At 39.1% G+C, this 18,083-nt stretch overlaps 1 protein-coding gene across 2 annotated transcripts in view; it reads left to right on the top strand.

The window, feature by feature from the left end:
* The first annotated feature begins 475 nt into the window (after positions 1–475).
* The window catches only part of smarcc2 (SWI/SNF related, matrix associated, actin dependent regulator of chromatin, subfamily c, member 2), a 49,755-nt gene continuing 32,147 nt past the window's right edge, over positions 476–18,083 (top strand). The window contains exons 1-7 of one of the 2 annotated variants that reach the window (XM_061890491.1): positions 476–607; positions 4,329–4,448; positions 4,521–4,606; positions 8,554–8,629; positions 12,624–12,716; positions 13,921–13,990; positions 17,326–17,395. In XM_061890491.1, coding sequence (XP_061746475.1) covers positions 497–607; positions 4,329–4,448; positions 4,521–4,606; positions 8,554–8,629; positions 12,624–12,716; positions 13,921–13,990; positions 17,326–17,395 — 626 coding nt within the window. In that variant the 5' untranslated portion in view covers positions 476–496. Of the gene's footprint in view, positions 608–4,328; positions 4,449–4,520; positions 4,607–8,547; positions 8,630–12,623; positions 12,717–13,920; positions 13,991–17,325; positions 17,396–18,083 lie in introns of both variants that reach the window. The other variant, XM_061890485.1, reaches the window with a different exon arrangement.

Raw genomic sequence — 18,083 nt, 5'->3', positions numbered from 1 at the left:
CCCAGATTTCCCTCGCCCGGACGCGGGTCACCGGGGCCCCGATGGCGAGCGCCTGGTGGCCGGGCCTGTACCTATGGGGCCCGGCCGGGCACAGCCCAAAGAGGCAACGTGGGTCCCCCCTCCAATGGACTCACCACCCATAGCAGGGGCCATAGAGGTCGGGTGCAATGTGAGCTGGGCGGCAGCCGAAGGCGGGGCACTTGGCGGTCCGATCCTCGGCTACATAAGCTCTTTCATAAATAAATAAATATAAATTATAAATAGGAATGAGGTAGATCTCCTCGACTTGGTCAAATGAAAAGTAGCTCGCCTGCAGAAAAAGTGTGGGCGCCCCTGAATCAGACGGTCTACGTTGGAATCAACAACAATCTCTGTGCGACAACAGTGACACCTGCTGGATTTTCCTACGCATTACACCCACCGCAGCTGCAGTACCAGGCTGTCGCCGCTGGGAGGCGGGCGACGTCGTCTGGTTTTCTGCAGGCAAAAAAAAAAAATGGCGGTGCGGAAGAAAGACGGCGGCCCGAATGTCAAATATTTCGAAGCATCCGATACAGTGTCTCAGTTTGACAACGTGCGAGTGTGGCTGGGGAAGAATTACAAGAAGGTACCGACAGCATGATTTGTACTTTGCGTGTTTGCAGGCTTAGAAGGGGGAGCGCGGGCTAACAAAGAGGAAGTGAGCGGCTCTCGCTTCCCTCTCGGCGGATAAAAAGGATGCTGAGCTGGTGGCGGCGCCAGATGTGCGGCGTCTAAATGCCACCCAGGCGGCTCAATGCGGGCAGAATTATTATATTTTATTACATTTTCAGGCAAGGGTTGTCGCAACGGGGTCTTTTTTAGCCCGCCAGGACGCTAACTAGCTCGGTGGCTAATGGGCTAACAGATCCAGATGTTGTCTGCTAGTCAGTCCTCTTTTTTAGCAACGTGACAAAAACATGCAAAATATCTCAAAGACCTTGGATTTTTTTTTATTTTCCATTAGTATTTGAACCTAATGCAGGGGTCACCAACCTTTTTGAAAGCAAGAGCTACTTCTTGGGTACTGATTAATGCAAAGGGCTACCAGTTTGATACACACTTAAATACATTGCCAGAAATAGCCAATTTGCTCAATTTATCTTCAACTGTATGTTATTATTAATAAAACTAGCTAATTCGAATTTTTTTTAAACAAATAAATAAAAAAATGTATGGAACATCATTAGTAATTTTTCTTGATTAAGATTAATTTTAGAATATTGATGACATGTTTAAAGGAGGCTAAAATCCAATCTGTAATTTGTTAGGATATATAACAAATTGCACCAAGCTATATTATATATATATACAAAGACAAATCATTTCACTACTTTGTGGTGATTAGATAACAAGGCCCAGGTGGGCCATCACGCACCTGTCGCTGATTTCGAGGCCGGTCCTGGCAACATCCTGCTTTGCTGCAGGCCCACAGGCCACGCCCTCTCCACAGTTAGCCTCAGAATAACAATGTTATTACAATGAATAAGAGACCTGTTATACTTTGGAAATGTTGGTCTTACTTAAAAATGCACGCGTTTAGTTGTGTTCAGTGTTAAAAAAAATATTATATGGCTCTTAGGGAAATACATTTAAAAATATTTGGCTTCTGGGCTCTCTCAGCCAAAAAGGTTCCCGCCCCTTGCTATAGCACATACATATTAGCTTGAAAACACTCCTACAGACTTCACGCAAGGGCCGGTTTAGTAAGTAAGAATTGTTTTAGTTATATTGTAAAGCTTTCAAACATTTCTTGGAGTGATGAATAAAGACTGCGATGAGGTGGCGACTTATCCAGGGTGTACGCCGCCTTCCGCCCGATTGTAGCTGAGATAGGCACCCCCCGCGACCCCAAAGAAAATAACCGGTAGTAAATGGATGGATGAATAAAGAATCCCCATGAATAGAAATGCAATTGACGACAAGAAGATAGGAACGTTCCATTTGAAAGCTCTCAGCTTTACATACCTTAATTCAGTGCTTCTCAACCTTTTTTCAGTGATGTACCCCCTGTGAATTCAAGTACCCCCTAATCAGAGAAAATCATTTTTGGTTGAAAAAAAGAGATCAAGAAGTAAAATACAGCACTATGTCATCAGTTTCTGATTTATTAAATTGTAAAACAGTGCAAAATATTGCTCATTTGTAGTGGTCTTTCTTGAACTATTTGGAAAAAAAAGATATAAAAATAACAAAAAACTTGTTGAAAAATAAACAAGTGATTCAATTATAAACAAAGATTTCTACACATAGAAGTAATCATCTACTTAAAGTGTCCTCTTTGGGGATTGTAATAGAGATCCATCTGGATTCATTAACTTCATTCTTAACATTTCTTCACAAAAAAATAAATCTTTAACATCAATATTTATGGAACATGTCCACAAAAAATCTAACTTTCAACACTGAATATTGCATTGTTGCATTTCTTTTCACAGTTTATGAATATTTTGTTGAAGTATTATTCAATAAATATATTTATAAAATATTTTTTAATTGTTGTTATTTTTAGAATATTTTTTTAAAATCTCAAGTACCCTTTGGCATACCTTCAAGTACCCCCAGGGGTACACGTACCCCCATTTGAGAACCACTGCCTTAATTGTTCCAAACGGTGTCTGTATCGCGGCAGTGAAACGGAAGCTAGCTCTCCCATCAGCTAAACAGTCTCAATAAGTCCATGGCAAATTTACGAAACTGAAACAATACAAAAAGAATGCCATTGTAAGGTAATAACACTAAGACACCCGTAAACGTGTTAGCATATTAGTTCATGCTAAGGGCGCTAGCTTCATTGCATGGGTGTGAGTTTTCCTTGCCCTTTTGTGGGTTCTTCCGAGGATGTTGTAGTCGTAATGATTTGTGCAGTCCTTTGAGACATTTGTGATTTGGGGCTATATAAATAAACATTGATTGATTGATTGATTGATTATGATAGCACGTACAAATATGCATGAAAACACTCTTACATACATCACACGTGACGGTTTAGTAAGTACGATTTATTTAGTTGTACTGTAAAAACTTGCTAAAGTTGCTTAGAGCGATGAATGAAGACTCCATATGAGTAGAACGCTATGGACGGCAAACAGACAGAACAGCACTTCTACTTCCAGTTGAAGGTTCGGTTCAAACAGAAGGACAATGCAGCACCTGCATAGCACAAACAATAACACACCCATTCAGTGTCTTTGCTTGTTTTGTTTTTTCCCCCCAAACTATTGGCATTATACAAATCACAAAAATTAGCCGCACCATTTTATAAACCGCTAGGATCAAAGCCGAGGCGAAATTTAAGCTACCGTATTTCCTTGAATTGCCGCCAGGGCGCAAAGTAATTTAAAACCTCTTCTCACTCCGGCGCTTACCAAAGACATGCGGTAAATTTAGGACTGCGCTTAAAAATTTGAGTGTGATGTAAGGATACCATCATGAAAAGCACATTTAATAAAAAAAACATTAATATGGTCTTTACTTATAAATGAAGTCCATGCACAGCTCCTTCTGATCAAAAGCATCGATAACTTGTTTATAGGAGTCTTCCTTATCTTTCTTTAGTTTTAAAAGTCTCTCTGTCTCGATGGAGATCTTCCTTTATTTCCTCTTGCTTAGATTGAAAGTCCAGTTTAGAAAACTGTTTTATTTTAGATATGTAATCCTCCATGTTAAAAGTGCAAGCGAGAGGAAAAAATAAACACGCTGCTCTCTCTTGCTGCTTGTTGTCACTTCTTCTGCAGCCGAGTTGTCGCAAGAAGGATCACTAGCGCCCTCTACCACCAGGAGGCGGGAGTCATTTAATGACTCACATTTGACACACGCAGCTATGGTATATCAATAAAACATAGCTGCTCACCATTTTTTTTACCATATTCAATAGCTTGGACCTTAAATCCTACTGAATAGCTCTTAATCTTCTTCCCTTTATGCGATTTGAAATGATTGAAATCAGCCTCCTCCGTTTTGAAAATGATGACCGGTGAAGTGTCACTCGTGACGTGACGAGTTTGACCCGGTGGAAATCCTAGCCATATGCTAATTATTTTGCGAAACGAGTTCGACCCGGCGGAAATTGTAGACATAAGCTAATAAAAATAATATTTTAAGAAACGAGTTTGACCCCGGCAGTAATTCTAGGCAGGCGCTTACTATATACCCGGCGGCAATTCAAGGAAATACGGTAATTGATTTGAGTAACCCCCACCCCGCCCAAATGTCCGCTTTTCATCCCCACTCCCATCAGTTGTTGCTGAATGCTGAAAACATTCCTGGCGTGAATGCATTTTTCAAAACGAATGATTTTCTCCTCCCAGTACATCCAAGCGGAACCCCCCACCAACAAGTCTCTCTCCAGCCTTGTGGTCCAGTTGCTCCAATTCCAAGAGGAGGTGTTTGGCCGACACGTCAGCAACCCCCCGCTCACCAAGCTGCCTGTAGGTCGTCTTCTTCACACACTCCAAAAAAAAACTTGCCATAAAACTCTTCATCACATTATTTGTCTGCAGGTGAAATGTTTCCTGGACTTCAAGGCTGGAGGTGCGCTCTGCCAGATCCTGGCTGCGGCCTACAAGTTCAAGAGTGACCAAGGATGGTAAGACTTTCTTTCTCGCTGACCTCACTACTAGGATAGACTTTATTCATGTCTCATGGAGAACTTCTGTGGTTGTAGTGTTTATTAACATTTCATATCAAGCTTATCAGGGTTTCCTCTAGATCAGGGGTCGGGAACCTTTTTGACTGAAAGAGCCAAGAAGCCAAATATTTTAAAATGTATTTGCTTACGAGCCATATAATATTTTTTTGAACACAACTAAACGCGTGCATTTCTAAGTAAGACCAACATTTCTAGAGTATATCTCTTATTCTTTGTAATAACATTGTTATTCTGAAGCTAAATGTGGAGGGGCCGTGGCCTGCGGGCCTGCAGCGAAGCGGGGTGTTGCCAGGACCGGCCTTGAAATCAGCGACAGGTGCGTAGATGGCCCACCTGGGCCTTGTTATCTAATCATCTGTCGCTCTGTTATAAGCAGCAGCCAGGAGGAGAGACGGGTTTGGGGCTGGGGCTGGAGCCAGGGCGCACGCGACAACGAAAGAGAAAAAGACAATTGCTGGGAAGCAACTGAGAGACGAATTGAAAAATAAAACAATTTTGTAACCCTGAAACAGGCTCTCATGTCGGTGTTTGGTGGTCTGAAGAACCCCCAGGAGGGCAAACCCCACACTAACCAATAATAAATAAAAAACTTCTTACCTTTGACGCAACTTCTTGAACAGGTGCGGTAGAAAACGGATGGATGGATTAAAAATGCACGAGAATGTTTTATATTTTGAACGTCATTTTTAACACTGTGATTACAAGTGGAATTATTCATTACTTATCGTGTTAAGCAATGTCAGCTCGGATTTATCTGAGAGCCGGATGCAGTCATTAAAAGAGCCATATCTGGCTCTAGAGCCAGAGGTTCCCTACCCCTGCTCTAAATACCTGTGGTGGTGGGGGCGTGGTCAGGTGGTTACTCAATAAGACGCCATCGCATTATTTGCTATGATGCCTATACTTTTCTTTAAAAAGGCAAGACATATAAATATATACAAACCCCGTTTCCATACGAGTTGGGAAATTGTGTTAGATGTAAATATAAACAGAATACAATGATTTGCAAATCCTTTTCAACCCATATTCAATTGAATATGCTACAAAGACAACATATTTGATGTTCAAACTGATAAACATTATTTTTTTTGCAAACAATCATTAACTTTAGAATTTGATGCCGGCAACACGTGACGAAGAAGTTGGGATAGGTGGCAATAAATACTGATAAAGTTGAGAAATTCTCGTTAAACACTTATTTGAAACATCCCACAGGTGTGCAGGCTAATTGGGAACAGGTGGGTGCCATGATTGGGTATAAAAGCAGCTTCCATGAAATGCTAAGTAATTCACAAACAAAGATGGGGCGAGGGTCACCAATTTGTAAGCAGATTGTCGAACAGTTTTAGAACGACATTTCTCGACGAGCTATTACAAGAAATTTAGGGATTTTATCATCTACGGTCCGTAAAATCATCAAAAGGTTCAGAGAATCTGGAGAAATCACTGCACGTAAGCGATGATATTACAGACCGTTGATCCCTCAGGCGGCTTCAATAATTAGTTTCCTCAGTTCCCAAACGTATATTGAGTGTTGTTAAAAGAAAAGGTGATGTAACACAGTGGTGAACATGCCCTTTCCCAACTACTTTGGCACATGTTGCAGCCATGAAATTCTAAGTTAATTATTATTTGCAAAAAAACAAATACAGTTTATGAGTTTGAACATCAAATATCTTGTCTTTGTAGCATATTCAACTGAATATGGGTTGAAAAGGATTTGCCAATCATTGTATTCCGTTTATATTTACATCTAACACAATTTCCCAACTCATATGGAAACGGGGTTTGTACATAGCATGCCTCAAATGTTTTACCTTTTTAAAGTCAAGGCAAGTGTTGCCTTAAAGGAGGGCTCACATTTTAGGGCACCTCGGCCAGTTGGAAGGGTACCATGGCAAACATTTTCTTTCGAGGCAGGGTCTCCAAATCATGTGTATTTATATGTATGTATGTATTCATGTATGCATGCAATTTGTGAAAGAATGGGCCGCTCTCAGGAGCTCAGTGATTTCCAGCGTAAAACTGTCATAGGATGCCACCTGTGCAACAAATCTAATAGGGAAATTTCCTTGCTTCTAAATATTCCAAAGAAAATGGAAGAGTTTGGGAACAACAGCAACTCAGCCATATATAGATATATATATATATAGATATATATATATATATATATATATATATATATATATATATATGTCTTGATTGGATTATCCAGAGAATAGTACTCGATACCGTGGTAGAGCGCAATATGTATGTGTGGGAAAAATCACAAGACTACTTCATCTCTACAGAACTGTTTCATGAGGGGTTCCCTCAATCAATCATTACCTTAGGAGAGGGTTCCCCAAACTTTGACTATATGTATATATATATATATATATATATATATGGCTGAGTTGCTGTTGTTCCCAAACTATATATATATATATATATATATATATATATATATATATATATATATATATATAAATATATATATATATATATATATATTAGGGGTGTAACGGTACACAAAAATCGCGGTTCGGTATATACCCCGGTTCAGAGGTCACGGTTCGGTTAATTTTCGGTACAGTAAGAAAACAACGAAATACACATTTTTGGGTGATTTATGTACCAAATTTGCAAAATCTTCCACCAAAAATATTTTTCTTTGTGGAATTTTTGGTGTGAAATAATCCGAACCTTTGATAGGTCAATAATTCATAATAACATTGATTTTGATTCAATATTATGTTTTGAGCAATGACAGTTTGAAAGAAAAAAAAAGTTTTGTTTTATTAGTCAACATTGCAACTTTTTCTAAATCACATTTAGCCTTTAAGCTTTTTTATTTCACTTTTGTTTATGTTTTTGTTTATTTTAATAGTATTTTTAGAATGTGCCGTGGGCCGCAAAAGGCTTCCGGGGCACACTTTTGACACCCCTGCTATAGATAATAAAAAATCAAATCTGATAAATCTATGGGTAAAAAGCAAAGCCGGCGACGCATGCGCGTTTATCATCACTCTCTCACTCTAGCTGCCCCTCCCTCACGAATATTGCTGCGCACACAATTTGTTTTGTTTTTAACCCCTTGTTAACCTTGATCGTACATTGAAAATATATGCTACCCTGACTTAAAATGCTGGACATTTGAGGCATTTAAAAAACTCCACCCGGACAGCCCCACAAAAGAGGATATATCCGGTGAAAAGAGGAGGTATGGTCAGTCTATTGTAGCCCGGTCGCTGCTAGCGTGCCTCGGTGTGCATTGTTTACACAACGTGCAGTACGCTACTTAATATGTCCGTGTGGAAACTCGTTAGGTACAACTCCGAACCGAAACGGTTCAATACAAATACACGTACCGTTACACCCCTAATATATATATATATATATGTATATATTTATATATATATATATATATATATATATATATATACGTGTATGTATATATATATATACATACTTCATATATATATACATACTTCATCTCTACAGAACTGTTTCATGAGGGGTTCCCTCAATCATCAGGAGATTGAGGGAACCCCTCATGAAACAGTTCTGTAGAGAACCCCTCATGAAACAGTTCTGTAGAGATGAAGTAGTCTTGTGATTTTTCCCACACATACATATATATATATATATATATATATATATATATATATATATATATATATATATATATACATATATATATATATATATATATATATATATATATACATATATATATATATATATATATATATATATATATATATATATATATATATATATATATAATCTAATGTACTGGACAGAACATGGCACTTGATAAACAAATATGATGACACACGTCTGGATGTTGACTATGATGCAGTTTCGTGTGTAACTCCAGTCTAATTTCCTGGTAGGCGCAGGTTTGACTTCCAGAATCCGTCCAGGATGGACCGAAATGTGGAAATGTTCATGACGATTGAGAAGTCCTTAGTGCAGGTGAGTTCCACACATAAAGGTGCATCTTAATAGATTATAATATTGGGCAAAAATATTTGACTTGAGGAGTTTATTTCCATTTCAGAGATCAATTAAAGGCTCAGGAGGTGTTTGCAGATCATTTTAGTAGTTTACAATATTGAACTTTTTGATACTTTTTCACATTTTATGAAATATTGATTTTTTTTTAACCGTAAGCTTTTTTTCTGAAATACTGATTTTTTAAAACTGTAATACTTGAAAGCTTAATTGGTTCTTAACTTAAAACATTTTTATCTCAAATTGTCGCCCATTGAAATAAATTACAATCAATTTAATTAGTGCTTTCCCCCAAACATCACAATTTTCACATGTAACATGCCTTTCAAAAAGAAAACTTTTAGATAATATATATTGTATAAAACAATACAATATAATGTAGTACAAACAAGTACAGTATTTTTATGAAGTTATCTAATAATAATGTACAGCATTTACCTTGGAGAGTGGACTTCTACAGTATCTCCTCCCAGCTGCTTCGCTGTCAAACACACCAACAGCAGCTTCTCCATTTTTTCATGGATAAATGTCGCCTTTTAGATATTTTTTTAACATTCTTATCTAGCGTTATGGACTCATTCTGCTTCAGTGTGGTGCATACTAGTAGTGATACAGTCCAACTGCTTCACCAAGTTAGCAAGCTGCACGATATGTCCTGTTTTTCATGATTTTGTTCTTCAATGACATCAACTCCTTCTCAGCACTGTCTTTCACGCTCAGTTTCTCACATCCAAACAACAAAAGTTACGTCGATTTTTGACTAAGGGCTAATGCTAGCGAGTAAGACCAGGGGCCATATTTATCAAGCTTCTTAGAATTACTCCTAAAAAGTCTGCTAAGAGTTGACTTAGAAATTATTCGATGAAAGCTGCACTTCAAAGTTAGTTATCAAGCGTCTTACTTACACTTTCAGCGAAGTGTAGGACTGAATCTTAAAGGGGAACATTATCACAATTTCAAAAGGGTTAAAAACAATAAAAATCAGTTCCCAGTGGCTTGTTTTATTTTTCGAAGTTTTTTTCAAAATTTTACACCTCTAAAAAAAGCTTTAAAGTTCTTGATTTTCGCTATTTGCGATGCGACTGTTCATTTCCCTGTGACGTCATACAGTGCTGCCAATACAAACAACATGGCGGTTACCACAGCAAGATATAGCGACATTAGCTCGGATTCACACTCGGATTTCAGCGGCTTAAGCGATTCAACAGATTACGCATGTATTGAAACAGATGGTCGGAGTATGGAGGCAGGTAGCGAAAACGAAGAAACTGAAGCTATTGAGCGAATAGCTATTGACGCTATTCGGCCATAGCATGGGTGTACCTAATGAAGTGGCCCATAGCATGGCTGCTTTATTAGCATCGCCGGTAAAATGTGCAGACCAAACGATCAGGACTTTCGCATCTTGTGACACTGGAGCAACTTAAATATGTCGATTGGTAAGTGTTTGTTTCGCATTAAATGTGGGTATCTAGTTTCAAATGTACATACAGCTAGCGTAAATAGCATGTTAGCATCGATTAGCGTAGCATGTTAGCATCGATTAGCTGGCAGTCATGCTGCGACCAAATATGTCTGATTAGCACATAAGTCAACAACATCAACAAAACTCACCTTTGTGATTTCGTTGACTTAATCGTTGCAAATGCATCTGCAGGTTATCCATACATCTCTGTGCCATGTCTGTCTTAGCATCGCCGGTAAAATGTGCAGACAATCTGGCACATTCAATGGGGGTTTGGTGGCAGATTTATTGCCAGTGGTGCAACTTGAATCCCTCCCTGTTAGTGTTGTTACACCCTCCGACAACACACCGACGAGGCATGATGTCTCCAAGGTTCGCAAAAATAGTCGAAAAAACTGAAAATAACAGAGCTGATGTTGTAATGTTTTGAAAATGAAAATGGCGGGTGTATTACCTCGGTGACGTCACGTTCTGACGTCATCGCTACAAGACCAGTAAACAGAAAGGCGTTTAATCCGCCAAAATTCACCCATTTAGAGTTCGGAAATCGGTTAAAAAAATAAATGGTCTTGTTTTCTGCAACATCAAGGTATATGTTGATGCTTACATAGGTTTGGTGATAATGTTCCCCTTTAAGTGTCACACTCAGAGTTGAAATACGACATTACTATGTGCCGTAAACGGAATTTTAGGTGCCGTCATTTCTGTGTCCAATCACGGAAGGGAATCCCTTTTCTAAGAATTAAGAAATATCTTAGAAATATTTAAGTGGACAATGGGAGTGTATATTTTGACAATAAACTACAAAATAATACAAAGCAAACAAACGATATTGGCAATGAATAAAAAATAAATGTTTCTTTTTCTTTCCAAGTCATTAATTAGGCAAGTAATTTCAAACTGGTGTGGGTGGCTCTATGTTGCTGATGAGATGACGCCCCTTATTAAATCTGTGACAAAAATGATACCCGCTCTGTCTAAACCAGGGGTGCCCATTACGTCGATCTCGAGCTACCAGTCGACCGCGGGGGGTGTGTCAGTCGATCTCCAGCCAGGCTTTTAAAAAACATAGACCTAAAAATTAGTGATCATCGATCTTCACCAAGACATCACTTAAATGACATTCACTGTACCGGAGGGTCTTGTGAGATGACGCTGGCTGCTGCAAGATCATTATTATGAAAATATGACCGAGAGGAAGGCGAGAAACACTTTTTATTTCAACAGACTCTCGCGCCGTACCTTCCGTCAAAACTCTAAAGGCCGACTGCACATTTCCTATCTTCACAATAAAAGCCCTGCTTCATGCTGCCTGCGCTAACTAAATACAGAGTCTCGGAAAACTGGCGTGCACAAGCGATCCCTCAGAAAGCTGGCGTGCACATCACTTGTGCACGCCAGCCTTCCGAGTCTCTTATTTTGTTAGCGCAGGCGGCATGAAGCAGGGCTTTTATTGTGAAGACAGGACATGTGCAGTCGGCCTTTAGAGTTTTGACGGAAGGGACGGCGCGAAAGTCTGTTGAAATAAAAAGTGTTTCTCGCCTTCCTCTCTGTCATTTTTCCATAATAATGAACTGGCAGCAGCCAGCGTCATCTCACAAGACCCTCGGGTGCCGTGAATGTCAATCAAGCAAGCTACGGAATTTTCCGCCAATGTCTTTCTTGTAAAGTGTATGGAAGCTGGATGAATTAGATGCCAAAAAACAACCACTTTCATGTGGTATTGTACAGAAAGGACAACTTTTTTTCTCCTCCATTTGAAAATGTGGGCGTTATCATCATTACTGTCTGATTCCAATCAATGCAAGTCATCAGAATCAGGTAATACACCCAACTTATATTCTTGTCTTTGTGAAAGAAAGACATCTATATGTGTCACACATGCTTGTATTATCATTAAACACATTTAACTTGTTTACAAAAATGTCTCTTTCATAAATAAATAAATATAAATGATATATATAAATGAGGTAGATCCCCTCGATTTGGTCAATTGAAAAGTAGCTCGCCTGCAGAAAAAGTGTGGGCACCCCTGGTCTAAACGATACCGTTTGATCAGCTGCTCGTCATCAAACAAAGCCAGGACATCCTTCCGCTCCCTGATCGTGATTCTTACACTTAAGAAAGTTTGAGAGTAGGACTAAATTTCGCAAATTCTCAGGACTTAAGTGTAAAACGGCCCTCTAAGACGCTAGATAAATACGGCCCCTGATGTATTACCGTATTTGATTTGCCTGAGAAGCTGGACAGGACAGAAAAAAACAAGATATTTTTTGATTATTGTGTTGTACTTGAAGTTGTTGTTATACACATTTCAATAAAAATGTGTGATTGCAGTTCCGTGATTATTTCATTATACTCCACCCTGATAGTATGTGTATCGTCTCTTTTGGCTCTAGAGCAAAATGAGAGAAGATCTGTAGAATGTTGAGTAATACAGACATAAGTAATGACGATGATGATTTTTAGGCATTGTCTTTTATGTTTCAGAACAACTGCTTGAGCCGACCAATCATCTACCTGAGTTCTGACATAGAGCCGAAACTGCTTGGGAAGCTGAAGGATATCATCAAAAGGCATCAGGTGTGCTTTTTGTGTGTCACATTGAAATCTGCTTTTTATTCATCATAATCTATATCAGGGGTGTCAAACTCAAATACAGGGTGGGCCAAAATTGTAATCGGAACAAAGCCGCGGGCCAAGGTTGAACAAATTAACCTTTTAATAGGGACCCAAACAAGCTTTGCATTAAATATTGAACAAGCAAGGTTTATATAACTTTGGTGACATGCAAAATCCAGTTTCAAATAATAATAATAATTATTAAAAATATATCAATGGCATATCAAATGAAATTTAAATAAAAATGTAATGCCTTTTTTTGTATTTGCAATCTTCTGAGGTAAATATATATAATATTTATAATTATAATAATTATAATAATTAAATATAATTTTTTCCTCAGGCTAATAATACATTTTAAAGTAAAATAACAATAATGAATGAAACAAACATTCAAGCCTTAAAGTAGCAAGAGAAAATGCATGAATAAAACGTTAAATATTGGTCAGTTTGCTGGAAGTTTCCCGGAAGAGGTAGTGCTGTTAGGGGTCTGGGTATATGTTCTGTTGTGTTACGGTGCGGATGTTCACCCAAAATGTGTTTGTCATTCTTGTTTGGTGTGGGTTCACCGTGTGGCGCATATTTGTAACAGTGCTAAAGTTGTTTATACGGCCACCCTCAGTGTGACCTGTATGGCTGTTGACCAAGTATGTCTTGCATTCACTTGTGTGTGTGTGTGTGTGTGTGTGTGTGTGTGTGTGTGTGTGTGTGTGTGTGTGTGTGTGTGTGTGTGTGTGTGTAAAAGACATAAATATTATGTGACACGCTGTTAGTATGGAGGAAAAGCAGACGTGACGACAGGTTGTAGAGAACGCTAAAGGCAGTGCCTTAAATGCACGCCCCCAATATAGTTGTCCAGGTGGAAATCGGTAGAAATTCGGGAGAATGGTTGCTCCGGGAGATTTTCGGGAGGGGCACTGAACTTCGGGAGTCTACCGGGAAAATTAAAAGGGTTGGCAAGTATGAGAATTAGCAGTTAATGCGGTGTTACAGCGACACAGACGCTGTATAACACCGGCGGGCCAGCTCTAATGGTAAATTGATATTGCCTCAAGGGCCAAATTAAATTACACGGCGGGCCAGATTCGGACCGCGGGCCAGAGTTTGACACCCATGATCTATATCATTGTTGCTATATTGAGTTGTCATACTTGCTGTCTTGCAGGGCTCAGTGACTGAAGACAAAACCACCAGCTCTCATGTTGTTGTTCCTATTCCCAGCAGCTTGGAGGAAGGTGAGCCTTCAAATTAAAGTTAAAATTAAAGTACCAATGATTGTCACACACACACTAGATGTGGCGAAATTATTCTCTGCATTGGACCCATCACTCTTGATCACCCCCTGAGAGGTGAGAGGAGCAGTGAGCAGCAGCAGTGCCGCGCCCGGGAATTATTTGTAGTGATTTAACCCCCAATTCCAACCCTTAATGTTGAGTGCCAAGCAGGGAGGTAACGGGTCCCATTTTTATAGTCTTTGGTATGACTCAGCCGGGATTTGTACTTACAACCTACCGATCTCAGGGCGGACACTCTAACCCAATGGTTCTTAAAGGGGAACATTATCACCAAACATATGCAAGCGTCAATATATACCTTGATGTTGCAGAAAAAAGACCATGTATTTTTTTAACCGATTTCCGAACTCTAAATGGGTGAATTTTGGCAAATTAAACGCCTTTCTGTTTATCGGTCTTTTAGCGATGATGTCAGAACGTGACGTCACCGAGGTAACACACCCGCCATATTCATTTTCACATTACAAACACCGGGTCTCAGCTCTGTTATTTTCCGTTTTTTGGACAATTTTTTGGAACCTTGGAGACATCATGCCTCGTCGGTGTGTTGTCGGAGGGTGTAACAACACTAACAGGGAGGGATTCAAGTTGCACCACTGGCAAGAAATCTGCCGCCAGACCCCCATTGAATGTACCAGAGTGTCTCCACATTTGACCGGCGATGATAAGACAGACACGGCACAGAGATGTATGGATAACCTGCAGATGCATTTGCAACGATTAAGTCAACGAAATCACAAAGGTGAGTTTTGTTGATGTTGTTGACTTATGTGCTAATCAGACATATTTGGTCGCGGCATGACTGCCAGCTAACCGATGCTAACATGCTACGCTAATCGATGCTAACATGCTATTTACGCTAGCTGTATGTACATTTGAAACTAGATACCCACATTTAATGCGAAACAAACACTTACCAATCGACGGATTTAAGTTGCTCCAGTGTCACAAGATGCGAAAGTCCTGATCGTTTGGTCCGCACATTTTACCGGCGATGCTAATAAGGCAGCCATGCTATGGGCCACTTCATTAGGTACACGCACGCTATGGCCGAATAGCGTCAATAGCTATTCGCTCAATAGCTTCAATTTCTTCTTCAATTTCGTTATCGCTATCTGCCTCCATACTCCGATCATCTGTTTCAATACATGCGTAATCTGTTGAATCGCTTAAGCCGCTGAAATCCGAGTCTAAATCCGAGTTAATGTCGCTATATCTTGCTGTGGTAACCGCCATGTTGTTTGTGTTGGCAGCACTGTATGACGTCACAGGGAAATGGATAGTGGTTTCGAAGATAGCGAAAATAAGGAACTTTAAAGTTTATTTAGGGATATTCCGGGACCGGTAAAATTTTTAAAAAAACTTCAAAAAATACAACAAGCCACTGGGAACTGATTTTTATTGTTTTTAACCCTTTTGAAATTGTGATAATGTTCCCCTTTAACCTTGTTGAAGGTACCAAACCCCGTTAGTTTCATACGTCTATTCATCGAACACTTCTTAGTGAAAAATAAAATGTTTTTTTTTTCAAATTCAAGACAAATGTATGTATTTTTGGTAACACTTTAGTATGGAGAACATATTTTAAGTAACAAAGACTTAATTAAGAGGTTTTTGGACACTAGGGGAACATATTCTAAGTAACAAAGACTTAATTTAGATTTATTTGGTTAGGGTTAGGGTTAGAGGGTTAGGGTTATAATAAGGCCATGCCGAATAAGGCATTAATAAGTCAATCAATCAATGTTTATTTATATAGCCCTAAATCACAAATGTCTCAAAGGACTGTACAAACCACTACGACTGCGACATCCTCGGAAGAACCCACATAAGGGCAAGGAAATCTCACACCCAGTGGGACGCAAGTGACAATGATGACTATGAGAAACCTTGGAGAAGACCTCAAATGTGGGCTAGAGGCTAGAGTATACAAATGAGTTTTAAGGTGAGACTTAAATGCTTCTACTGAGGTAGCATCTCGAACTGTTACCGGGAGGGCATTCCAGAGTACTGGAGCCCGAACGGAAAATGCTCAATAGCCCGCAGACTTTTTTTGGGCTCTAGGAATCACTAATAACCCGGAGTGTTTTGAACGCAGATTTCTTGCCGGGACATATGGTACAATACAATCGGCAAGATAGGATGGAGCTAGACCGTGTAGTATTTTATACGTAAGTATTAAAACCTTAAAGTCACATCTTAAGTACACAGGAAGCCAGTGCAGGTGAGCCAGTACAGGCGTAATATGATCAAACTTTCTTGTTCTTGTCAAAAGTCTAGCAGCCGCATTTTGTACCAACTGTAACCTTTTAATGCTAGACATGGGGAAACCCGAAAATAATACGTTACAGTAATCGAGGCGAGACGTAACAAACGCATGGATAATGATCTCGGCGTCTTTAGTGGACAGAATGGAGCGAATTTTAGCGATATTACGGAGATGAAAGAAGGCCGTTTTAGTTGCGCTTTTAATGTGTGACTCAAAGGAGAGAGTTGGGTCGAAGATAATACCCAGATTTTTTACCGTGTCGCCTTGTTTAATTGTTTGGTTGTCAAATGCTAGAGTTGTATTATTAAATAGAGGTCAGTGTCTAGCAGGACCGATAATCAGCATTTCCGTTTTTTTAGCGGACATCCATTGTTTAATTTCATTAAGACACGCCTCCAGCTAACTAGAATCCGGCGTGTTGGTTTTTGGACACTAGGGGAACATATTCTAAGTAACAAAGACTTAATTTAGATTTATTTGTTTAGGGTTAGGGTTAGAGGGTTAGGGTTATAATGAGGCCATGCCGAATAAGGCATTAATAAGTACTTAATGATGCCCGGTTAAAGGCCAATATGTTACTAATTTGCATGTTAATAAGCCACTAATTAATGGTGAATATGTTCCCCATACTAAAGTGTCACTGGTGCACAAAATGAACCGTGCATGAACATCACTTTGTTCAAAGAACAAAACCGACATAAACTCACAACAAATGACACACCTGCAAATCAGTGTGACTTCTGCTGTTGTCGTATCCGTAATACGCCGATAGGGAGAAGTTTTTATTGAGACGATGAGTCGGGTGTGTTTTGACCTCCCCCGAACCCCTGAGGCCGACTCACCGAACCCCTAGGGTTTGATCGAACCCAGGTTAAGAACCACCGCTCTAACCACTAGGCCACTGAGTAGGTTACTAGGCCACTGATGTCCCTAATCACGTTTGAAAAGAGAAAGTAGCCTCAGTGTAGTTTTTTTATTAATGTTGTTTTGTTTGTTTTTTACGCAGAGGAGTGGGTTCGCCCCGTGATGAAGAGGGACAAGCAGATGCTTCTTCACTGGGGATATTTTCCTGACAGGTAGGTCCTAATGGAACACATCTTGATGTATATATGGAAAAAAAGGGAAATATGTTTCTTCAAACATATTTTTAAGCATGTACTCACACCCAACCACTAATTGTGCCACGTCACACTTATTTTGGAATTCTGCTTATCGTTCACAATCATTATAAAAGACATGACAACGGATGTATTTTTTTTTTAATCCTTTTTAACTCGTAAATAAAATAAAATATTCACAGTATATGATATTATTATACATACTATTATTATACATATATATATTATATATAGTCATTTGCCGCTTAAGTATTTTTTATTATTTAATTGTATATAGTTAATAAATATCTTATTTTGGAATGGGTTATTATTAGGTAAAACCTTTTTCGTGTAATTATATGTATTTAATATGTCCAAATGTTAGGAACATACTGTATAAATACAATAAAAATGTAGGAAATGTAAAATAGTGCATCCCCCTTGAAGGGGAACTGCACTTTTGGGGATTTCATCATTCACAATCCATGTGTAAGACAAGGACACATATGTTTTTATTTGTTTAACACATTCCAATTGTATGATTAATGTAATATTTACCTATTTTAGCCGTTTTAAATATACGGCGGTGTATTAGTGAAACACTAAGCATCATGTAGCAGTATTGCTAAGTGCTAAACAAGATAAACAAACTATGAACATAACAAAC

The sequence above is a fragment of the Nerophis ophidion genome, linkage group LG02 (genome assembly GCF_033978795.1).
Source record: "Nerophis ophidion isolate RoL-2023_Sa linkage group LG02, RoL_Noph_v1.0, whole genome shotgun sequence".
Taxonomy (NCBI): domain Eukaryota; kingdom Metazoa; phylum Chordata; class Actinopteri; order Syngnathiformes; family Syngnathidae; genus Nerophis; species Nerophis ophidion.
Note: the sequence above shows the minus strand (reverse complement) of the source record. Positions and strands in the feature narration are given on the sequence as shown.